The 26,250-nt window shown below is 39.4% G+C and overlaps 1 protein-coding gene across 1 annotated transcript; it reads right to left on the reverse strand.

The window, feature by feature from the left end:
• On the reverse strand, positions 1–26,250 carry MTMR8 (myotubularin related protein 8). Its single transcript, XM_050901600.1, has 14 exons — positions 26,202–26,250; positions 24,450–24,572; positions 23,610–23,772; positions 21,105–21,262; positions 19,448–19,576; positions 18,333–18,467; positions 16,256–16,388; positions 14,380–14,489; positions 13,128–13,253; positions 11,377–11,426; positions 9,083–9,283; positions 8,530–8,658; positions 7,447–7,573; positions 1–5,601 (listed from the first exon to the last, which is right to left on the reverse strand). The coding sequence occupies exons 1-14, from the start codon at positions 26,223–26,225 to the stop codon at positions 5,317–5,319; spliced, it is 1,893 nt and encodes a 630-aa protein (XP_050757557.1). The 5' UTR covers positions 26,226–26,250; the 3' UTR covers positions 1–5,316.

Below are 26,250 nucleotides of genomic sequence, written 5' to 3' on the forward strand. Positions count from 1 at the left end.
AAAAGGCAAGGTATTTATTTTTGTAGGGAATAAAAATAAACTGTAATACAAGTGAAACTTCATGGAACAAAAACATTTAGAGAAAAAAAAGACACAGTGCTCCTCTAAACATGGTACAATTTTTTTTTTTTTAAGCAGTGCATTAACTAAAATGACTTACATGTATACAGCCATCGCAGCACATTCAAGAATATGGGATTTCATCATCCACAACTTTATACAACTGTCCCTCAACAGTTACACTGACAAAAATAGCGACTGACTTACAGAAACAGCAAAAACATTTACAATTTTCAGCTGAGTACTACACACAATTTTAGGTACGTTCCTACAAAGATCAGTTTGTGGATGATAGGAAAAGTACATATGTGTGCTCAGTTACATATGACTAGATCCAGTGCTACAAGTTATTCCAGTAGTATGCTGCTACATTAAATACAGACGCATATACATAGATAAATGATATGAGAGGAGATATAGGTCAACCATTTTAACCTACCCTCTTTCTGCATTGCTTTTGTAGTTCAGAGATGCCAAAAGGACGCAGCGCTGTACATTAAAATACTTGCCCTAACAAATTACACCGACTGCAATTGGCACTGACCTGGCTGCTCTTAGTGCTAAAGATGCTTATGAAAACATGGACTTCAACATCACCTGGTTCGAGACATTCCTCATCTAATTAATCAAGTGCTGTGTACTAATTAAAACAAAACTACTACATTCAGAACAGATTCTTCCCCCGACTCCACCCCGAGGCATGGGAAGCACCTATATGTGCAAGAGGAACAGTATGTAAACAAGGAATAACTGCGTTAGGTCCGTACAAAAAATGACCCCAGCACTCAACGCAGAGTGGTGGGGAAGGGGAGAAGAGCAAAACAGCAGACACATTTTGAATTCTCCTGGTCACTCGCGAATATTCATTACTAAACAGTGCCAAGAAATGGTCCCTTTGGGGGAGCAACCGTCAGGCACCGAAGCTACCCAAAGACCAGTTTTGCCAGAAAGTCAACCGTAGTGGCGTCTGGCACAAGAGCTCTTTTAAATGCTTTCCCTGCAGGTGCTACAGCTTTGTTAGATGCAAGGGTGCTTTCTGAGCACCCATTAGGGCTCACCATCTCCAAACTCGAAGGAAACAACAGACACGGGGCTCCACAACATGGAGACTTCCACCTGTAACCCAACAAGGTCTAACTCAAGGCAGAGATCCCGTGAAGCTCTGCACACCTTCAGCTCCCAGCAAACCTCTCTCACCAGGACTGGAGCAGCTTACTGAAGCACACTGAAGCTTACCAGCGAGTCTCCTTCTCCATCCTAGCCAGGGTAGCTTTATGTACCAGTGGGCACCCACATAGCAGATGGATTTTTCTTCTAAGCACTTAAATGAAAGTCATTCACTAAGAGCAGGAACAGAACATGCAGCTGGAAGTATATTATGCCTACAGGCTTTAACAAACTGCTTTTTCTCTCCCATGAAAGAGGGCCAACTGAGAACTACGACATCTATGGGCAAACCAATTATTCCCTTTTTTTTTTTTCTGTAAAGCCAACAGCACCGATTGGATTTTCTCTACCACAGGCGACAATTGCAAAACAAAATATAATTTAAGAATCCAACATTGTGAAGTTCACATTAAGACATTTCAACCGAGAAATAAAGCTACACGGGTCCCTCTTCTACTTCAAAGTAGTAGCTTTAACACAGAATATTATAGGCACTTGCCCACTGCAATGCTATACCTATTTGTAGCAAGAGAGACACTACGCACAGGCATGATACCATGGAGCATCTTGGTAAAGCAAGAGGTGCTCCAGAAAAGGAAGAGTTTTACATAAACAGAGCCCATCCGCAGCAAATAGGATCCCTCCTTCCTCCCAGTTCACCCAGTCAGAGGAATCCAAATGGAAAGCAGCAAGTTGCATTGTTCACTTAACAGCTCCAAATAAAACACAGTATTCATGACTTCACAACGCATGGATGCTCCGCTAGGAATAAATAAGTTATAGTAACTTTTAACCTACACAGTGCTTACATAAGAAGATTCCTACGTAACAGCTTTTAGATTTCCTTTAACACTTTTAGGGAACATATAATCAAGTCACTCACCACTGTCAGCAGGGCACTCCGTAACGAGCGCACGCAGGCTTTCTGCAAGGCTCTGGGAAGCCAATCCTAGCTGATCAGAGACCTGAGGACACGCTGCAGTGCTTTGAACAGCTTTTCATTTTTGGTCTTGAAACACCCAAGAGTTACTGTCAAAGCTACAAAGCTTCGAGCTAATCGGTTTTCAAACAAATAATCTCATGGAAAGCCAGGAAACCCTGGAATCTTTTCCAGCTCTGTAAATTTACAGTACCAGCACAAATGATTTTTAGTATGTTGTAGACTTTGACCAGGTTTGTATACATGAAATCGAAGAGGTTTATAAAGACAGACCATTATCCCTTTTTTTTGGCTAGGTTTTGCATTTCAAAGTATGTAGTCATCCATTGTTTTGTTACTGAAGTCAAAAGCAGCAAGATTACTAAAAGCTTAATAATATTTCAGTGTATGAAGTAATCTTTTCATGGTTATATACACCTGTAGTAATATTGTAGTCAAGAAGGATTTGTGGAGATGTCAGCATCACGTTTTAGGGATAAGCAGAGATTATTATACTTTTTTTCAAGGTAATCTATGGTAATTCAAAAGAGAAGGCAACGTGTAAACATTTATAGAAACCTTCTGCAAAATGTTCTTATACAATGATTAACCAATGGCATGTCCAAATCCTTCAGTAGTCTGTCAAAATTCTCTACAATTCTGTATCTCTAATTTTCACTAAAGAACACATTAAAAGAACTGATGACATCTAGAATAACTGGTCCTAAAAAGTGCCTGTCTTGGTCTCATTTACCATTTTAGAGTTCTCTATTTAAGAAGCTGTGCATACTATCCACTACACTCTTCTACCACCCAGAAAGAAAAGACAGGGATGATCTATCAGTCCATATGAAACGGGCTCCAAACTGCAAAGTGCATGTGTGAAATTGAGCTTTTACACTATAAAGAGGCAAAGGGAAATAATCTCCCCAGCACTCTCCAGTGGAAATCTACAGCAGATTCCAAACCCTGGGTATCTAGAACAGCCAGATTAAGACTTAGGGCGCAATGCCTTCGCTTGAGGAGTACGTGGATAGGGCAAACTTAAAAGGCTGGTAGACTATCTAACTTAATGTTAGGAGCTTAGCAGATCTCGTTAGGAGCAGAGAGACTCAACAGCAGATACACATCTTGAGATTAAGAAAAGATGCGTTCAGGAATGTGCATCCTTCAAAATAAAATACATAGCTGTTGCACGATGCAGTATTTGTGATATGTACCCACACAACAAATTGTGAACAACTTCTGCTTAAACATATCTGGTTCAGTATTTTATGTGCTGAGTTTTTAAATCAATCGCACATTGTAGTTCTCTCACTCCTACCTTGAAAACAGCTCTATTACTTACTTTGAAATTGAAAAACAAAAACCTGCAACATTAAAAAAGTTTCTCTTTGCCATTCTAGGCATTGAAGAACTCTGTGTTCTCAGGTATTGCCCTTTTTCCTGGGGCCTTTTGATATGCTTAATAAAATACATATTTTCTTACCTGAAGTGAGACACTCGGGGCAATTTTTTTTTTTATTTTCTACTTTTTCTTGAACACTGAAACTAACCTAGTCATTTCACCATCGGTTATAAGCATATGAACAACATCTACTGCATTTTACGATGCTGTAATGGAATGTTTCTACTTTTTATTGTAGATTGGGAGGGCTAACTTAGAAAATATTTTCAGTTTGTTTCAAAATTTTCTAAAAGAGAAAAGCTGATTTTAAGACCTAAGCACAGCATCGAATTTAAACAACAGGATCCAAAAGAAAGCAGAAAAGCATCTTGAATTAAGCTGCACAAAGGGACTCTCTGTGCAATTAAGCACATCTATAGAAGCTTGTCCCAAACAAGTACTGTAGAACAGCTTTCCTGGGCCATCCATTTCCCTGGGGAGACAAGCCCTTGCTTCTTCACAAGACTTCTGTATAAATGGAATATACATCTCCATTTTAAACCTGCAACTTTGAACTAGTATCTCCAGCAGAGATTACTGCAGTTTAAAGAAACCAAGTAGTGTTAACAAGCACTGGAGTGAGTCCAAGCTGGAGCCACAGCCACGAGTCAAGACGTCCACTTCTTGTTCCAATAAGGGGTCACATCCCAATTTACATTGTGTCACCAGCTTCACAAAATTACAAAGTTCACTGCCATGAGAGATACTGTTCATCTCCCCCCATCTTGACAGTACAGATGATTCCAGCTTAGAACAAAGAGTTACTCTCTCGCTTCAATTTAACAAAGATCATAAAACAAGAGAGGAAAAATCCCATATAAATTTTTTTCCTGTATTTTCTCTTTTCTAATCCTCCCACTGTCAAAAAATCATGTGTTACAGGCTGTCTTTGTGGGTTGCTGCACTCTCACAATCAGTAAATGAGGTCCATAAAAGCTTATTCTTTGAAAGGTCAGCTTAGAAAGAAGCTACTAAACTCAGGGGATCGGCAAAGATCCTGGAGAAGCTGGCAGCAGATAAAAAAACCTTGTTTAAAAATACTGACTACAAAGAAGACCAAATACTACACTCTACACTACAATAATAAAAATAGTACATAGCGTGGCTAGACATTAAAATGGTCTCCATAAAAAGGCACAGGGGGGTTTGTTTTTGTTTAACAAATATGCATAGGAAACAAAAAATGAATCAGTTCTGCCACAAGGTGAGGGTCCATGCAGAGATTCATTCACAGCTAAGAAAAGGGTGGGGTATTTTTAATCATTTTAAGATGAACCAAAATTTTTTGTCATTTTAAGATGACCTTGCACCACCACTGAGAATAAATGGGCTGCATCTTTCCTACTCCAGTTATAAACACTGCACAACTCCTAAGCCCCATGTTAACTGGCCAAGGTTTCTTTCAGCTTGAAATACCAGTACTGGCAGGCAGCCATAAACCTTGAACACACATCGTCTTTCCACTGAAAAAAAAAAGGTTTACACTAACTCAAGGTAGCCTTCTGGGCAGCTCTGTACGCATCTTCATCATTTTAGCTGCAAAACGATGCGAACCAAACCAAATGCAGACTGTCTTGTCTACAGCGAGCACAGCTCCCTGCAAACATACGTACTCACGCTTAGCTGTAAATGGTTAGGTGGTCTACACCCTCACGGGGGCACAGCTCCCTTACGCCTCACCACCACAAGCGCCTGGTTCATTGAACACAGTTCTCAGAGCTGATCAATGGTGCTGAGGCTTTCCATCCTTAGCTTCAGAGTCTAACACGTCAATGGTGTCATTAAGATCACGGAGGTCCTGGTGATGAGACAGGTTCTCTTTGTGCTTTTGGTCCACATCTGACATAACATCTATATCCCCTGCTGAGGTGCCATTGCTCAACACAGGAGGTGGTTCCCCTTCATAATCCTGAGGAGTGTTGAGCATCGGTGTTTTTGAAGCAGCACGTCCTACTTTAGGTAAGGAGCAAGCTTCACTGGGCAAAGGACCATCAAGGAAAGGAAGTTTCTACACAAATAAAAAGACATTAAAAAAATTAATGAAAGCCATTATTCCCAGATGTCAGGGATATAAAAAAACCAACTGTCAACGTAATAGTCCTGTGCCAGTGCCTCTTTTTCAGCTGTCATCCAACATTAAAATACATGGGGATAGATTCTTACATGTTTGATACAAACATCATTGTTTAATTAATAAAACTAAAGTTTTCAGCATTCACGTTAACCTAGCAAAGGACACTGATAGGTCTTCTTACTGGTATATTTTCAGATGACTCTCCCACTACTGTATTTTTAGGGTTTTTTGGTTTGTTTGCGGTTTGGTTTTTTTTAATACAAAGGATATTGCAAGTAGAGACTTGAGCATAAAGAAAAGCCACACTTCTCCTTTCAGGCAGCTGTACAGGACTGTGGTGGATTGACCCTGGCTGCAGGCCAGGTGCCCCACCAAAGCCGCTCTATCACTCCCCTCCTCAGCAAGATGGAAGGGAGAGAAAATAAGATGGAAAAACCCCTCATAGGTCAAGATAAAGGCAGTTTGATAAAGCACAAGCCAAGACCGCGCACAGAAGCAAAGGAAAACAAAAGATTTATTCTCTACTTCCCATCAGCAGGCAACGACCAGCCACTTCCCGGGAAGAAGGGCTTCCGTACGCGTAGTGCTCGCTCCGGAAGACAAACGTCATAATAACGAATGCCCCCTCTCCTCCTCCTTTCTCTTAGCTTTTATTGCTGAGCAGACATCATATGGTATGGAATATCCCTCTGGTCAGTTGGGGTCAGCTGTCCCAGCTGCGTCCCCTCCCAAGATCTTGCCCACCCCCAGCCTACTGGCTTTTGGGGGCGAGGGGGGGAATGTTGGAGAGACAGCCTTGATGCTGCGAGCACTGCTCAGCAGTAGCCAAAACGCTGGTGTGTTATCAACGCCTTTCTAGCCACCGGTACACAGCACGGCACTATGAGGGCTGCTGTGGGGAAAATTAACTCCATCTCAGCCAGACCCAATACATATGGAAACACAAAACTACAGCACTTCAAAAGCTAACAAGACTACCTACTTTTTTTTTTTCTTCCCTTGTCTTGCACTGCTGAGATAGATATCTACATCTTCAGATAGATAAATATAGCTCTGGGGAATCTGATCAGAACCAACCAAACCATGAAGTGTGTTGCTGTTTACTTTATTATTCTGGGTTGAAGGAGAGAAATTGGGTTATTCTGGACACAAGATCTCTGCCCTCCAATACCACAGAACACAAGTAGCAAATGTGCAAGACTCCACATCTTGTTTTAGCAAAGCACTTCAAATCTGAGGTAGCCACTTTTAGAGGATAATTCAGCCTACACAATCCAGCTACATTTTGGCCATTACATGAAAGCCAACTTAAGTAACTCAACTGTTTTAATACCTGGTTGACCATCACTTTTTCCAGTGTGGCTTGTGGATGAGAAGGCGGGAAAGAAAAAGTGGGGGCGAGCTGAAAACAAGAATATTTTTGTATATTCATATTATTGGGGGGGAGGAAGCAGGCCCATTCTTTTTTCCTCTCTCTCTCTCCCTTGAAGTTTGCTGCGAGTGGAGTTGAAACCCAGATGTTCTTTTAACACCTGCTTTGTTTAGAGAATTAGAACATCATGTGCCTGCAACAGAACTTGACCAAACACAGCAATTACCTAGCAGATGAGAATTTTGGGTAAATCAAACCTATTTATTACAGCAATGTCATTTAACCCCTCATTTTGCCCAGCTCTGCCCAGCATGTTGAAACAAGTGTTCAGCGCCAATGTTCAATCCCAGTTATATCTGCCAAAACCATCAATGTGATTTTAAATGTTATTAAGATTCAGGACTCACATTTTCCAATTCAGATGCATTGTCCTCCAGTTTCATCTTTTGGCTCATGCAGCTTAGCAGATGATCCAATACACGCTGTTTTGGATGCATTCCTTTGTCAAAGCGATTATACATCCCACACCAAAACCTCAAGAACAGGGCAAGAAAAGAGAATTAGGTGGCCAATTGTACACTACTGGCCAACAAACTAGATGCTGTTTAAGAAAAAAATTTTCAACAAATTGAGATTAGTAATTGATTTTTAAAAACTGCCATAGCCTTGGATTATAAAATTCAGTATCAGTGGGCAAATTTTCATAAAGTTCAAAAAAACTTCTGAGGATTTAAGTACTTCTGCCTTATGATCCACATGCACTGGCAGTAGGTATTAGCATAAGATGAAAATACATTTTTTTCCTATAGCAGACTCACTGGAGGCTTGGGCAGTTCCCCTTCAAGTCCTCAGTTTGCCCTACCTCCCTACTTTTATTAAAACCCTTTGCCCGCCAGTAACCACACACAGCACTTAAAAACACATTTGCATCCCCCTCTCTCTCAGCAGGGAACAGCAGTGAGCCAGAAACAAAGCAAAACTAACCACTTCAGCTCTAACACCCTGGGCAAGCAAACAGACACGGCAACAAGAAATCCCTCTTGTGAAAACCACCCTGACTGCATAAGCCTGGGTGTGACTGGGCACTGAAATTCCTGTTTGAAAGACTTCCTTAATGTATATTAAAAAGGAGGAAAGGAGGAACTTTCGTCAACAATTGCCTACCCTATCATGTAAATCTGACAGAGCAAGCAGTCAGGGTGTGCGTGTGGGGTCTATCTACACATCTGAAGTTCTTCTTTTCCTTGCCTTTCCCCACCTTCTTTCTCAACACCAAAGAAAAAAAAAAATTATTTTAAATTACAGTACCTGCACTAATTTAGCAATTACCTGTGAACTACTACTTTCAGTTTACAGATGAGGCATGGAGGGGAAAGGTAAAACAAACCATGTTAATCAGTGCAAATTTATTTTATTAAACCTGAATTACCAACCTACATTACAATGAAAGAAATGTTCCCCTTCTTCCCCTTCTTAAATAAGCAACTTACTGGAAACTGAAAGGTAGTGTGTTTGGTTGAAGCTCTTTGTAAGCTGTAAATCCTCTGTACAAAGGATTTCTCAATTCCTGTTTCTTCTGTAAGAGGAAAGGCCACAGAGAATGGGTCTTCTCAAAGATTCTGTCAATTACAAATAACATCTAATCACTAAAAAAAAGAATCAAGTTAAGTGGATTAGTAATGCTAGCTGTTCCAAGTAGAATTAGATTAAGGGAGCTAAGAATTATTTTTACACAGTATCTGATTAATTTCATAAACACAAGATACATCACTGAGGAATACATAATCATTTAAAATGGACACTACCCAGTCCAAACGGGGTATCTGCAAGTCATTACTGTGGTCCAAATGAAAATATCTGTCTTCAGGGATATAATTAATCTATAATTTTTTTTCACACTGTAGAACAGAAGGATCTATCAAGACAATGTTACCCTTAACCAATCTACAATTACATTAAAAACATAAAAACAAACACAACCTGCCCTTTTTCTGACATTTAAAATGACTTCTAGACTGTTGGCTCTATAAACCGCCAACTCACTTCAGATCCTCACGCTCCTTATGACAGGTCCCAAGGAAGTTGCCAAACTGGCAGGAGTAGACATGGTCATGGATTTCAAGGAGGAAACGCTCATTAAACTCAAATGTGCACGGGAACTGCTGCATGAGCTGCCAGACACATTCAACGAACTGAGTGAAGACAGGGGATACTTCTTTGGGGTCACCGTCCAAATGGCCACATCTAGAGAGATGCAAACAAAACAGGGTTAAATCCTGTATCACCCAACAAAAAAAGAATCACTTCGCCATTAAACAACGGCGAAGTTTTCTTCACTACTAGAACAAGAAATTATTCTGCAGAGTCAGAAAAATCCCCCATGTGGTTTACCTTACAGCAACTGTACGTTAAGATGTGCCACCCTCAGCATTACTTGCTCTCCAAGGGTACCTGGTAGGAGTGACGGGAATTGTGCGATGTCCCTTTCTCTAAAGTCAAATTAGCAATGGAAGAGCCCACATAACAGACTTGCAAGCATCACAAGAAATATTTGTGAAATAGGAATCCTTGCGCCTATGCTATGATGTTAGCACAAGGGAAAAAGAAATATTCTCCAAAGAAACATCTATTGCTTGAATATAAGAAACTAATGCTAGCCCTTAATTGGGGGGAAAAAGTTGACATTGGTGGCATTCTGTCTGCCAGGAAAAATAAGACACAGGGTGGGGGAAGTGTCCTCTATGATCTTCTATGGATGTGAGAGTATTTTATGGTGCAGGCATAGCCACAACAGGCAGCAAAGTCAGAACAACCTGATTTTGCTCCACGTGGATATCAAGAATGAAATCCTAGTAGGCAATTACTCAGAAAGAAAAAGAAAAAAGGAAAAAGGCAAACAAAGAAAACCCCAAAACAACAATCAAAAAATACTTTTACAGCTTTAGATGAAGTTCGGAATAACCCTACTAGTTCTGCAAAAATCTAGCCGGGGATCTATCAGTGTTCCTTACAACCCATCACAGAAGAAAAAAAACAGAAAAGAAATGATAGCATTTTTGGAAAGCGGCAAACACTCTGTTGTACTGTAATGACTGTTCTTTCTTAAGAAAAAAAACTTGAGGTGGAATCCTCCTTTTCTAGGAAGGGATATAACCTGGAAAGCTACAGAAAGGAACAAGGCACCCCCAAAACTTAAGTGGAAAAATGAAGTAAGATTTCTTATGACAGAGATCTAGCTGATCAAATCCCAGTTCCTGGTTCTCTGATTCCAACCACAACACCCTAAGAAGCAGCATGAAGAAGGACTGATCTCCCTCAGAACTGTAAGGCACCGGCTGCCACTACGAGAGGAATGATTTTGTCTACTGGAATAGAAGTTCATATTCTCAGTCAATGCTGAAATTTGTGTCTCAAATACTTTTTGTACCCATTGCCAAGTTCTCATATTTGGAACAATCCTTTATAACAGAAGAATCTGAGTTTTTTGGGGGCTTTTTTTGGTCTTAAAGCAAGAAAGGTGAAGAGAGTCCCTAAAGAAGCAGAAACAATGACCACAGGACATTTATTTGGCCAATAATGAGCAAACAGCAGTTTATCTTTGACTGCTTCTTCTTATATACAAGTATAAGGGTGTGCATATTGCTTCTTTTCCCCAGATATGCTTTAAGGAAACAGATTTGTTTTATTATTAAAAACTGGAATCAGTTTCACATTGAGAACAAAGCTTCAATTTTTAACAAGCTAATATCACTGAATAGACCGGTCCCTTCCCTCCTTGTGTTCTTTTGGACCATCTCAGTTTTTAATTTCTATATGGTAAACATAACAAGAAGTAATTCAAGTAATATCCCTACTAGATGCAGGCTATCAATTACAGGAATGACAGCATTTTTAATGTGCCTAGAGAATGCAGGTCAAATTGGGTTTTAGCACTATATTGGGCTCGAGTTTATGCTTTGACCTTGGTAAAAGTCCTGAAAAACATAATCTGGAAGAAAATCTCAGCTAATTGCAGAAGAATTAACATGTCTTGCCAGAACATCAGCACTCCTCATATAATACAAATGTGATTTTACAGGTAGGAAAACACTCAGAATTCAAACAATTTGTTCAAGACTATATGATTTTATAAAGTAATAAAAAAAAGAACTGATGAAGTAACAACCCCAGCAGATACTGGCTTTGTCACCAACTCCAGTATTTTCCAAATCTTCTCTCCTCTGTCCTGTATCTTCACTTAAATTTTTCATGGGAGCACACGAACCTGAAAACGCTATTTAGTTTCACAGCCAAGCCTTCACCCAGTCACTACACCCACGATAACATGCTCTTCTTACCTGTGTGAGAACTTGTGGCCCATTGCAATCCACTCCTTTTCTATTAGGACCTTCAGTTTCAAAACGGAGATTAAAAAAAGAGCATTACTTTGTTTAGAAAAAGCAAAATGAAGCCTTTGACGTTAAACTCTAAAAAGCTTAACCAATGCTACCTGCTGACCCTACTGTTATGAGTATATCCACAGAAGTCGATGAAAATAGTAATAGTGATTTATTGATTAGAGTTATCCACAGCTACCAGTACAATGTCACTGTTGGAATCAGAAGTTTTTTCAAGCGAGTCTAATACTATTTTGAGGGAGTTTCTATGTTGTTAAAATCATAATATATAAATGCACTGAGCTAAAAGAATTAACAGCTTAATATTACACTACGTACTATTTAATTTGGAAAAGAGTACTGTGATATTCAGCAAAACAGATTGGCAACTGGAATTCAACCAGTGTTTAACACACAAATAGGAATATAAGAAGTACAGCTGTGTGTTGAGGAGCTCAGGATGAAATCAGAAAAACTATATGGCTATTTCTCTTTTAAATGGAATACCTGTGCTATATATAAGAAAATAACAAGGAAGCAGTATTTTCCCTAAAAACATGTCTCCTAAGGAACCAAATGACTGATGCTGAATCCATTATTGCTGGATCATATTTAATGATCAATTCCTGATATCATCCTCCAGAGACTTAAAGAACAAAAGGAAGACAGAAATTCACAACAGAGTTCTCTGAAAACTTAACTTATATTGCTTTTCAAATGTTTCCATTCTTTACACTTCTGTTGCATTCATTTAGGAATAACCACTGTCATAGGATTTGTGCATATAAACCATTTGCTCAGAGGACAGACAAGCATTTGTCTGTTTTAATTACTGCTCTTGTTCCTAATCAAAATCATGTTTCTTAGTTCATACAGAATTGTCCAGAGCACAGCCAAAGCCCGGGCACATATTTCACACTCTAATGTAATTTTAACTGTTAAAAGATTGCAGTATAATCCAGAAGCAAAAATAATAAAAATAGCATGGAATGCAAGGAAACAGTCCTAGCAGTGCAACACATTGGAGGAGATAAAATTTGTATTGTTCTGCTTTCAGGGTTCCTTTTAAGGAACTCTGCTGAGAAAGAGCAGCAGTCCGTCTTCCAGGTATTTAACAAGAGGAGATGAATGGAAAGACAACATCACAGATTGCACTATATATATATATATATATATATATATATATATGCAGTGATGGCTTCAAATAAGAAAAAGCCTACAGTAGAAGCAAACGGCCAAATTCATGTGTAATGGTTTTAAAAAAGGTCTTACATGAAGCACAGATTTTACATGATATACAGGTTATATGCTGCCCTGTGCACAAGAATGAGTTCACTCAATTTTAAATCCTAGCAAATAACAGACCACTCACTATAACACTCTTAAATGACAAGCTTCTTCACTACTTTTTTGTGGATTGCTGCCATAGTTGTATCCTTTGCTCACTCGTCTCTTGCTGAAATGTCTCATTAGTGGCTCTCATGTGGACATTCAAGGAAACAAAGATTTGGGAACCATAAATCATTTGCTGCCATTTTGTGCCCATGCTGTTCAAAGCAATTAAAACTTGTTTATAGAATCAAAGCTGTTTTTATATAGGTCACCTACTCTTTGTTCCAGGAAGTGGCCTAAAACATTTAATTAGGGCCTGTTTACATTTCAAATCCAGGAAGCACTTTTTATTTTTGAAATTCCAACATGCATGTTCTTACCATGAAGCCTTTAAAAGTCCTATAAAATGGATCTAAGAGGAGGCTAGCCAGGGAGCAGACCTGCGCTGTGCGATCCCACCCATCAGAGCAGTGGACTAACACGCTAGCTTTTTCATCTTTCACAGCCTGTGAAGGAGAGATCGGACAGAACAGTTTAGCAGCTTTCTAGATTGGTTACTGTAATTAAATGCTATCCCTTCATCTGCATTTACCGGACTGGCCTAAAACCCAAGAGGAAAATTTGTCATTTCTCATCTGGACCATGGAAATGCACCATTTCTGGGCACAGAGCCATCAACCCCTAGGAAACCCCAACTAGAATAAAATGCTGTAGCATGCCTTGTCAGCAACACAAACTGTCAAGAAACAAGACCCTCTGATCTCAAAATGCTCAGTCTTCTGAAAGGCCCAGAATTCTCAGCCCCCTCCTCTGAGAAAAAATTTGGTGACAACGAGTAAAGAATAATAATTGGACACACGGGGACTAGGAACTTCTCAAGAAAAATTAGAAAGGCTCATCCCAACTTCCTCCCATATGGATCACCTTCTTCCCCTTGTTCCATTGGCAGAAGAGAAACACAAAATAGCTTTTTGCTTGCTACACGGGAAAATTTTAAGAGAGAAAAGACGACATTTACAGAAGGTCACTACTCTTGCCACGTGTTGCCTGCATGCCCTTTACTATTACTGAACAGCCACGTGCCTTAGTGACTTTTCTCCTTTTGCCTGACCTACAAAGCCACAAGCTCTGCAGAAATGAGGACTGCGTTGAATAATCAAAATTAGCAGTCCCCACATCACATAGAACCAGGAGAAAATAAACTGGTCTAAACAACCCCTCATTTAAAGCAGAGCAGTTCAATAACTAACGAGCACAAGGTTATGAGTCGTTTGCTCTACTTAATACGCGTTATATAGAGACATTTATAAAGGTCATTCATTCACATTCTGTGATTTTGTTTCAAATGAGTTCTAATAAAGCCTAGATAACTGCTTGTCACAATACAGTGAACAAGACAATGTCCCAACTCCTATGGCACTTCATTTAGTCACAGGAAGCGTCTAGCAGAGCGCCAGCTGGGTAACCCACTTGATGTTCTCCAACTGCAGGCTTGTTTTTGAGAGCTGAGGCCAACCTGAATAGCAATGTTTTCCCACCTTCTCTCCAGAGACAACTTCACAGCCTTGGAGCAGTCCCTAACAGACAAGTACATATTTTTTAATTCACCTGCAGGTTGGAGTACAGTTTTACCTTGGCAAGAAAGACACCTGCATCCATCACAGCCTTAATGTGCCGTAACCAACCTGAGTTCTCCAGCCCAGTGAGGAAATCGCTCATTGAGGGGGACTTCATTTCACACACTAAGAACACAAACAAAGGAATTAGCTGGCACTCTTAACAACATCTCTTTCTTTTTCCCACCTCCTCATTATCTCTTCACAGCAACAGAGCTCGGTAGATCCTAAAAGCTGACATTTCCACACTTTTTAAGTGTCAGCAGCAATATCTTGTCTAAAGGACACAGAAACTACTGGTTGCATACTTAAATACACAAACCAGCAATTTTTAGCCATGAGAGAACTTGAGGATCTGAAAATATCCTTCTCCTCTTTTTTAAAATGGTACCTCGTTATTTTTTCAGCTGAGTTGTTTCCAACAGTGTTTAGTGATCTGTTACTTCACTATAAATCACCATCGCACACACTTCTAACAACCACTAACATGCAGTCACCATCACAAAGATTTGAAGAAAGGAGAGTTCTAATTTAGAGAGAGAAATAACATTTCTAACCTTGAAGGCAACTCAGATGCTATATTGAAACCCAGCATAGAAAATACTTATAGTAATACAGTTCAATAGTCCATAAGCACCAGCAAGAGAGATTTTATCACTGTCAAAGAAGAATATGGGAGTAAACAAGTATTTATTCGGCCTCTTCTTCCACCACAAAATAAATCTGCCAGGAACAGGCAATTGAGGACTAATACTTGTGATCAGGCCAATCTCTTGGTCATGTGAATAGCCTCATTTTTCTCCAAGGTCACCACGGATCCTGCAGTGCTGCCTGGCCAGGCAACTGGTAGCATCAATTATTCAACTATTTTGAAGCAAGACGACCATTACGCTGGTTACTAAAATCTTAAACTCGTATTTCGAATGACAGCACTTGTATTACATTTTAGAAAACTAAGCACAGGGACCAAGCAGAATGATTTGCAGCATCTACTCTGCCCCGTTCCGCAGTCTTTGTCAGCACAAGGATGGTAATAGTGCTGGAAACCAGCTAGCAGGGTATGCTGGTTTGATCCAAGCTACACCATCACGTTTAATGGAACTCCTCCAAAATTACATTAGTGAAAATATGGGCCTGATTCACCTCTCGATCTCCAATGGCTCAGGTAAGTATTTCTTCTGCCCTGCTTTGCATTTTTCCCCTAAGATCACAATCTCACGGAGTAGCTTAATTACCTGAGCTACTCTGCATTTTAACATATTTTAATCTATTAAAACATTAATTTAATACATTTTAATGTATTAAAAACAAGTTCAGTTAAAGAAATCAGAAATAAATGAAAAATAAGAACTATGTATGTATGAAATTAAAGTCTTCAGAAGATCATGCCAAAATTTTATTTCAAATCAGAAATACCATTTAACACTGAAATACTCCAAACGAAACACAGCAAACCCCAGAAAAGTATTTCCTCAACCACCTGTGTTAGTTTTCTTTCAATAGCTCACTAAATAACCATGAGACTATCTTAATGGTAAAATGTAATATTTCTCTAGCCTTTATCTTTTAATTTGGCATATTTAAGAAATTCACAGTTTATGTAACTAGCACAATTAAGGAATGTTGTTAGTATTAGTTGCTATTTTTGAACCACTATAAAACTAAGCACAATAATAAATAAAATGTCTAGCAGGAAAGCATTTTAACAACATTAATTTCAGCCACTTCAATACAGCAAACGAAGTCAGATATTGACTTCACTTATCTGCTTCCATCACAACACCCAAGTCCACACGCACTTGTGCATGTAGGATTTATATATTCAGCAAAAGGTTCTGTCCAAAAGTAGCCCAGGGTAATGAAGACTGGCCACTTGCACAGACCACACCTACCTTCCAGGAGTTTCTGCAAGCTGTTCCGCATCACATGGATGTTTTCTATACCAATAAATTTAAAGCGAATGTTATCATAATTATCTTCATTCTCATAACCCTTCCCAGCAGCTCGGTTGGCCATGGCATTTAACTGTCAAATTCAAGAGAACAGGAATAGGATAGAAAAGAAAGAGAAAATTACAACAAACAATACGCAGAAGTAAATGAGTGTTTTGCAAGTCCTTCTTTTTTTAAAATCTCCCAGAAAATATACTGAACAAAGTTGTTACTCGGACGTACTTCCCCACCTCCCAGACATTACTTCCAGCTGTTTCACTAAAATTATGCCAGTGCCTCCAGTCCATTAGTCATATGCAGAGACTCATTAAGACCCTGGATAGAATTTCCTAGGGTAGGCAGTATCAAAACCGTGCCCAATTTCAGAATACTGCTGTCATCAAAACAGGTAAAGAGACATTGAGTCTGCCTTAACTGTGAAGCTACGTAAAAAGATTCAGACAGAAGCATACGAAAGTAAAACTAGGAAAGCCATTTTTACGAGTAACATACATACATGGTGGTACAGAAATAGTAAGAGAATTCCAAAGCTTTTCACAGACATACATGCACAGATGAAATAAAGCCACCTGAGGGAAACATAGAAATATTGAAGTTGAGCAGAAAGAATACAGCAACCAACTGGAACTGCAGAAAAAAAAAGTAGAAAAGAAGCCAGTTGCTCTAACAATTACCCAAAACAGTTCAAGAGCTACCAGGAAATCTTTAGCGGTGACCAAAAGAGCACCTCAACCCCCCACATTAATTTGGGAAGAGGAGTGATTTGCCTCCATAGAGAGGAGAGAAGGAAGAGTCAGATACGGTACATACATCTTTAGAACAATTAAATAACCCTAGTGCTTCAGGTCTATCATTCAGAGTCAGATTATGTTAGAAGGAGAAATGTGACCAATTATAAATTCTCCCTTTTTCAGCAAACACTTTAGAACAAAACTGCAATCAACGATAGATTTCAGTGGAACATCTATGATACTGGAAGCTGTCTGTACCAAAAGAACATGCAGTGATTGCTATAAACGTACATATAATTACAGAATAGGTTATGTCTAGGAAATGCCATACCACAAAAAGCCAAAATACATCTTGGAACAACAGGTGAAACATTCCTTGTTTTCCCAAAAAGAATTTTTCCCTTCTTGCCCTTGCCATAGTTTAACTAAATCTGTAGTTTCTATAAAATAACTGCAATATCTGAACAGTGAAGCAGGTTCTCAGAAAGCTCAATTTTAAAATAATCAGAGGACTTTTAAATCTTTGTGTTTAAATAATTGTGTACTATGAAAATCCTTGTGTATTTGCTTATACCGACACTCCCAATCAATATGCTTACAAGACAATCATTTGAATTGGTTTCTAAATTCAGTTCCCCAAGACAACAGTCATTAGAGATCTCATTTTGCAAATGTTTCTTCAATATCCTCTTACGTAAACACCTCAGCAACAAAGTTCTAGCCCCAAATGGTGGCTATGGACCAGAAGAGCTGAATTGTATTAAACTCCAAGCTCCACATCCTGAGAACATATAGTGTTATTTTTACAAAGGCAAAAAAATGGAGGAATTGCTTTTCTCAATTGTTATCAGACTCCATACAGCCCCACTTCTTCCCAGGTCTGCTGATAAAAGCACTTCAGCCTCGTGGAACTGAATCGTAAGGCTTCTCTCCAACCCAACATATTAAGGACCTAGGTCTCTGCGGGAAAATGCTTCACTGTCTCAGCCAGCTTCAAGACTGCCAGTTGCTTCAGGTCATCCTTAACACAAACCTCAACCCAGCATACTCCAGGAGTGCAAGCATTCTTAACAGCACTTAACATTGCAGTTTTATTATGCACAAGCATTCATCACATTAAGGCACTGAACCAGGAGCCTGATACTGAATTCCTGATTCAGGACTGACACAATTTAACCTAATGCAGCATAAGAAAGCATTAGCAGAGTTGTGAAAGAATGAACTGGAAACAGCATTACTAATTCAGACGCAAGCTTTAGAAGTAGCCACAAACCCCAGGAAGATACCTTTGGCCTTGTGTCTACAACATACATGAAGGGGCTCCCAGGGTTGGCTTCTCTGATCGCCTGCAGCATTTGTTCATCCTCCAGACAGCGCGCACTGAACCCGGCAAGAGGCTGGCTACAACGACATATGGCAGCCTGCAACACACAACAGCTCACATTTTTCTGCTTTCAGATCGGCTCTACTGCACCGCCCCAAAGAACACTAATTTGTTGGGTTTTAGTGTCCTATTCTCTGATTCACTGAAAAACTGCTACTTAACTGGACATACAGAAATACTACTGGAATATTTCTCAAAGCTAGAAGTTTGGGAATCTTAAGAAAGTAGTGAGGCTAAGGAGCCCTGCTGCAAACCTCATTGCTACGTTCTCAAACCCACTATACTCAGCCTGATGATCAGTATCCCAAATGTTAGCATTTCTCACGTTTTCTACTTGGTTTCTATTGCCCAAACCATTCTTTTCCACAACTTTGCTTATCAGTTGTTACTGTTCCACGCTCAGAACTGCACTGAGTATGCTTTAGGGAAATTTCAATAGCTGCCAGCACAACTCCATACAGTTGCCCAGGTCAAGGCACGCTTCCTCAGGAAAACAACAATTTGACTGTGACAGCATTTTTCTAACATCTGCATCTAAAACACTGCTGAGACAGCAAAGTTAAAAATTTACATTCTGGTCTTCAGTGGAAAAAAAACTGAAACCTTAATTTATTCTGAGCTAGTGGGGATTTATTTCAGAGTGGTTCCTCCTCTTCAATACCAAGAAAATCTAGCTGAGTTAACACATTATCTTGCTAAAACACAATATAGCTAAACAGTAGATTAAAAAACCCCACGTAACAAGGCATTGCTGAAAGCTGATTAAAAAAATTCCAGACAGGAAGCTTGGAAAGTCTGTGCTTTTTGCACAGCTCTGGATGCGTCCCAAGTGTTTGTCTTTAACTAGTTTATTCTGTGACTCAGAACAAACCAATATTAAAGCTGTTAAGAGAAGCACAGTTCTCAAATGTGAAGTTAATATGCTCCAATAATTATCTCACTCTTTCACTAAAAAGGGACTGGACAAGAAGGTGAACCCTTACTCCCCACAAAGACAGCAGACAATGAATAACTAACATTGTTTTCTTTATATAAGTAAGAAAGCACCGGAATCCGCCCTCTGCTTCTGAACCTTGAACTTCCGATCACCACTGCCTTATTAGCAGCTCTAGGCACCACTATTTCTGGAGGATATGTGTTGCAAATCTAAGTGAGAAGAAAGAAAAAAATCCAGATATTACTACTTAGCAATTCAAAATTCATGAAAAATTCATCTTAGCTTATGATCTAGCATTTATAAACAAGGAACAGATTGTTTGCCGTAGTGTATCTAATGTAGTCCACATCTAAAGTTTCAAGCCATTAAGATGCATTTAGAGAAACAACACAGGAATAAGTGCAAAATAAAACAATGTGGTGAAGGAAACAATCAATTCTGCAATTGAACCTAAAAAAATGGACTGCACAGTACACAATACATATTAAAAGGAAGTTCTTTAAATCTATAAATCTTATGAAAGTTTCTGATTTGTCACAAAAAGAGAAATTAAGAACAACTATATTTTAAAAGTTCCCTCTAAATCTTATTCAACTTGAAATGAGCTTCCAGCAATCAGGTTGCATCCTCAGAGACCAGCTTTATCCTTTGTCCTCAAACAAGTACAGTTTTTTCAGCACGTACTTCACAGATAAGCTGTTCTCCAAGTCTGGCTTTACTTTAGGCTTGACAATTCTAAAACATAAGCTGGAAACCCTGAGGAAATTATAAAGCACTGGCACTTGAGAGTTACATACTAGCAAGTAAAGCTTCGAAGTGATTAAGGATTTTAGATGCCCACATTCAGATGCCCTAATCAGCTAATGCAAAAAGCATCTCTCACATCATATCTCAATTCAGGCATCCAAAGATACAGTCATTTAAAATTACCAGTCACTTCTGACAGCATAGGCTTACATGTCTTCAACCCAAAGCATAACAGTAAAGAAAACTAGTGGGGGAAGGGAGTGGAGAGCAGGGAGAAGGGATTCAAGACTTAATATATTGGTCGCTTCCTCACAGTTGTTTGCTTTGTCTTTTAGACAGAAAGGTCTGACTGTCCACAACATCAGAAGAAATAAAAAGGGAAATAATATGAAGCAGGAGTTTGAGTAAGCCTGCTGAAAAATGCTTTCATTTAATGTTGTTTAGATCCCGCCTGGCCTTACAGGGTAGAAAGAAAAGAAAACAATAGCAGCAGCCAGTTAGGACTGGAATGACTGAAAGCCCTTATTTAGCAAAAGATACAACCAAGCAAGAAAAAAAATGTCTGTTTTCCATTACTGTTTTTTTCCTTCCTTACCTAGTCCCTTTCCACTCTGCCTCATTCCCCACCAAGCCAAACCGCTGCCATTTATTTCTCTTCTACACATCTGTCACCAGCCTGGTGGGACAGGGTTTGGAAATACCAAAAGCAGCTAAGGGTACTTCACGTTTTTTGTAACAGATGGTTTGACATTTCTCTAGAAAAACAAGTATCTGGTACTTTGCCAGGGGGATCAAAGCAAACCAAGGTGACTCTGCAGCTCTGTTCTGTTCTTCCATAGCATCATTATCCACAACTTCACATCAAGACGATGCTGCTTTGATTAAAACCAACCGAGCTCATTCCTCCCCAGAGGCATCACAGGACTACTGTATGTCATTAATAACAAAGAAGAGATACTGCATTAAATGGCTACTTTGGGCAAGAATTACCTCATAGTCTTTATTAACATCCGTTATTTCCCAATAGTCGTTTGGAATTCCCATACGCTGGTAATCAACTTTTAAATCAATCAGCTTCCATCCAATCTCCCGGTTCTCTTTAGACATTTTAGGATTATAAGAGAAAGCATAAAGTTCTTCAGGTTTCACTGGGAAGAAGAAAGAAAAAAATTAACTAGTTAGAGAGAGATACAAAGACATATGGAGAGGTCAACACTTCTTCCTAAAGGCCATCTTTTAGATAAGCAGACTGTGCAAGGCAATGAGCTGCAGGTGTACCACAACTGATACAAGGACTGGAAAAAACTATTCAGTCAAGAAACATCAGGAGACTTAGAAACCATTTACTAAAGAAGCCAAAGGGCTATGCCACTGTACTGCATAGTTGGCTATATTTTAATAATAGCTATTTTCCTTATGCTTCTGCCTCCTCAAAGATCAGAAGCATGAGGTTTTCTTTTATCACTTTGCATACTTCACTACTCTAAGCAAACTTAGACTGATTCTCACTCCTTAAAAAAAAAAAAAAAATAATTGAGTACTACATAGAAGAGTATAGATATTTAAAATTTCTCAACCTCACATTTACAGGTTTTCATTCAGGGTAGCACTAAGTGCTGACAATTGATACCGAAATCCTCAGGAATTCCCAATACTCAGTTCCCACATGCAGGGAGATACACTAAAACATTTTGTTAGAATTAATTAAAACTGCAAAGTATTAATTTTTCCCAAACAAATTATTTCCCACTGAATTCACTGCAATAGGCATGTTAGACAAGATTTATATCATAAAAATTAATCCATAAATGAAAACATATATTAAAAGATGTATTTTCTGTGAAGAGTTCATAAAACAGCTCTTGCACACCTGTAAATTCATCGTTCAACAGTGAGTTCTGAGCCGCATGGAAAACTTGATAGATGTCTTGAATATTACTGTCAGCCCAACAAAAGCTTCAGGCTGTGTCTGACAAATGGTAATTTCTTCCTCCCTCCATCTCTACCATCCCAATTTCCTTCCCTCTCTTCATAAAATGCAAATCCAACCAATAACTCATTCAGCTGATTCCCAAGGCAGCAAGCACTCCATAGACAGAGTGAAACCTGTCAGAGCCTGATAAAGTAGCCAGGTTACCAGACAGGTAACCCATAGCTGTCAATCATACATGTGCAAGTCATAAATAATTGTATGCTCTGCCAAAAAACCATGAAGGAAGCATACATACAGAAGTTTTAAAACAACAAAAGAGAACTGTTAAAATCCATAAATAGAACAAAAGAAAGAGCTGCAGCATATTACACAAATAACCACAGGACAAACGAAACTGATGTAATCCCCTGCAGTGACAGCTCCCACGCTTCAAGACCCTACATAAGTCTCTAATTTTCAAAACTGAAAGAACAGTGACAGCTTTTAAACATAACGCCAGAAACTTGCCAGATACAGCATTAGAATTAGAACTTCAGAACTAAGAAAACTCCAAAGCTCAGAGCACAAGGGAGATGCTGGGAATAGACAATATCAATCAAAAAAACCTCCAAACTCAGCAAAAACCATTTCTACTACAGTATTTCTATTCAAGTCCTATGTGATGGCCAGCATGAAGCAGACTGGTGCTATCAATTCCCTTTCCTTAGACTACTGACATAATTACAAAATGCAATTACAAATGGCATCCTTATAATAATGCCAAACTCCAAATACTGGCTTGCTGAAGGAGCACAACAAAAACAGATGCTGCCATAGACGTAAGGAAGGTAGGAAACTCGGTGGAATGCTGTCCTGTAAGAAGAACAAGGAGCCTGAAGATTCATCCATGATGGACTAAAAAGCTGAAGCCAGAAGAGAGCACAGGGTTTTGAGGATGCTGTGCTCACACTCTTTAAGAGTGACTCCAAGTCAGGGCAGCCAGAGTGAAGCACAGGGTTTCACAACTGAAAGAAGACAAACACTGAAAGGCAGCCTAAACATGCTGTTGGGAAACAAATGAAAGATGCCAATGTTTAAAGCTTTATTTGTGGGATTCCAGAATTCTGTGAACATCTGGATCAACTGGAAAGGGCACAACTACACACGGCCAACAGCTAAGTCACAGAAATGACTGACAACGGCCAGGTATGGGATATGACACTCAGCATGAGTGCTACAAGAAAAAAGCCTGAGATGCCACATACAGCCTCAGTTGGCAAATGAACTTTGCGCAGGTCTTCAGAAGTTCCTCATGGGAGACCACCTCACTCCCACTGCCACAAAAATTTGTGTTTAGTTTGGAAGCAAATGCCCTGGTCCACAGGGCAGCACCCTGCTTACTGAGCCAACCCACACAGATAGTCTCTGGTGTTGGAAACTGATTCTGATTTCACATCCTCTCCCTCTTGTACTGACACCGCAAAACCAATAGTCTGGCAGGCAAAGCTTTCTCTATTGCTCAGACGAGCCTTCCAGCTTAAAGCGTTTCAACGATTTGCAAAGCAGACTCCCGTCCTAAATACCTGGTTGTGAAAGTTTAAGCAATGAGGTATACACTTCGTGACAGTCACGTTCCTGCCCAATAACAAAGTGAGCCACGTGGAAGTTCTTGCAGTGAATAAGGAGTGGATATCCAGCCGTGGTCAGAGGCAATTTTTCTACCGTTGCAATATGGTGATGCAGAATCTGAAAAACAGGAAATAACATTTTTCAGAAGTCAGTGATAAGGTTGCTAGCAGTACAGGCAAACACTAAGTTTTTGCAATACTATCAGTGATTTATGCTTACTGCATCTAACTAGCAGCAGAAAATTAGTTTATTTGTGATATTTATCAAACAAAAATAATAAACACCCAGACTGTGCACCCAAAGGCTAGGTAACTAAGAGCGAGACTGAAAAAATACATATATATATATACACACACATACATAAATTACTTTCAGAGACTGATGTGCAGTTTGGTTTACCTGGTTCACTTTGCTTTCCCTCCACATGCAATGTATTTTGTCATTCCCATTTTACTTCAGAATCAATGAGAAAGGCTAATCTCAGTGCTAATTTTGCACTTCTAAAAGCTGTAAATTCAAGTTTGGTGGCTTGGTATATTGAGTTTGAGATAGGAAACTAGACAAGTTTTTTATGTTCCTGGAACTAACACTAATTCAGTGAGCGACCTCTATCAAGTCACATTACCATTATGTTCATTTCCTTCCAAAACAGCTGTTTCTGTTAAACATTTGGTATCAAAATGCTATAAAAGACCACTACAACTTTGGAATTCACAAACCTGTTCATTTTGGATATGAGATATAAAGTAATTTTTATACTTGTGTTTAAACAGACTCCAGGTATCACAACATACCCATGTTTCTTTTCTGACTTCAGCAGAAGCATCTACATAGATAAGGTGGGTAGCTGTCAGGTATAACGTCCCATTTGCTGCCTTCCTACTTGTATAGCGATCCAGTAATTTCACATTTTCAACCTGCAACGTAAAAAGAGTACGAAAAAACGAATTTAACTTTGATCGAGGAAATATCTAAGCACCTGTTGAACCACAATCACGTAACTGCTAAGGTAGAACTCAGGAGGAAAGACAGAAAAATATAAGAATTAAAGTCTCCCCTGCAACACTAACTCAGCTTTACACTATAAATTCAAATTATTTCTCCAGCAATTAAAGCCAAAAAGGTTAAGCAAACAGCCAAGGTTTAGCACCAGTGCGAATAACAGGATTACTGGATTTGTAGCCAAGATGATCACAGTTTATTACTGTGCATGGTTGCAGAAATAATAAGACAAAGAACTGCAAAAGAAAAGACTGTCCGTGTTCAGTATAATCAAAGTGTTGCTGTGAAAGAAACAGCCCTATCCAGTCTGACTTCCAACTGCTCAGTCACTATAAAAAAGTATTAGTGGCTACTTCTTGTAACACACTTCCTAGGCATATAAGCGCATTTCATAAGCCACACTAAGCTAATTAAGAAAAACAGTTTTAAAAAACATCAGTGCAAACATAATAAAATATTAATTTTAAAGTATTTTACATTATTTGATTGATTTTCTCCAGGCCTATTTGCTTCTTAATGAATGTAGATGGAATTTTTCTTTCATCATTAAGCAAAAGTAATGGGAAAAAAAACTGGAAGGACAATGAAAACAAACAGTTTAACAGTATAAGATAAATTAGTTCTGGGTATTGAATATATAAGCTTCCTTACAGGGTCATTAGTCTGCGATAAATCATGGAAAATGTCAGCAAAGAAACTGGAAGAGCAGAGGTCTTGGCTGTATGTCTTCCTACTATGTCATGTTTTTCAGCACATAGCATTATTATATCTAATATTGCCCTTTTTCAGGCCACTAGAGACAAGCAGGTCCAGCAAACACCTTAGGCAACACAGATAAGGAGCATCCCCAACCTAATACCCTACAGAATAAAACAAAACAAAACATAGCAACCAGCAACCTTCATAGTATTAAAAAAAAAAAACAAACAAAACCCTAAATAAATCAACGGCTGGACAGACAGCTGCCTAAAGTAAATATAATTTTTTTTAGCTATCATGAGCACAGCATTCCCAGAGCTCTTGTTTCACTTTATTCAACTGAAAAAGCAAATTTTGATTGACTTATTCAGACTGAGGGGGTCTCCGCACTTTGATATAAATGAAGTTTACAGGAATCGTACCCAAAACACTTTTTGATCAGTATCCTTACTAAAAATTTCCTTTCCAGCAAGGCGACACAGTGAGAAATACCTATACACCACATCAAGTAGCTTTAAGCCTTCCGGACTTATCCGTGACCCGTTTGAGAAGCGCAAGGGACGTTCAAGGATACGTACGCCTTGAAAGAAAGCAAAGATAGCTCGTTTACTGAAATTAACCAAGACTTTAAAACAAAAGAAGTCGTTGAAAACGCACGGCCCTGACGACAGCCCCAGCCGAGGCCCGCCGCCCCCGGAGGGGCTTCACCTCAGGTGTCCCGTGGGGAGGCCCCGGCGCAGGGCGGCGAGCGGAGCTCCGGCTCCGGCCCGGCTGGCCGCCCCCAGCGCCGAAGGGGGAATCCCGACGGGACGGCAGCTGGCTCCCGGGACGGCACGGCCTCTTACCTTCGGGGTGGTGATGTGCTCCATGGCGGCACCGCCCGCCTCCCCCGGC

The sequence above is a fragment of the Gymnogyps californianus genome, chromosome 9 (assembly GCF_018139145.2).
Source record: "Gymnogyps californianus isolate 813 chromosome 9, ASM1813914v2, whole genome shotgun sequence".
NCBI lineage: Eukaryota > Metazoa > Chordata > Aves > Accipitriformes > Cathartidae > Gymnogyps > Gymnogyps californianus.

Bases quoted from the DNA above. Each gene is read 5' to 3' on its own strand.
- MTMR8 (XM_050901600.1), bottom strand. From the start codon at position 26,225: ATGGAGCACATCACCACCCCGAAG. The intron at 23,773-24,449 runs GTATGTTGTGAT...CCTGTTTTTCAG, and splicing joins AAGTCAGAAAAGAAACATGG to ATTCTGCATCACCATATTGC. The intron at 5,602-7,446 runs GTGAGTCCTGAA...TTATTTGTGTAG, and splicing joins ATGCATCTGAATTGGAAAAT to AAACTTCCTTTCCTTGATGG.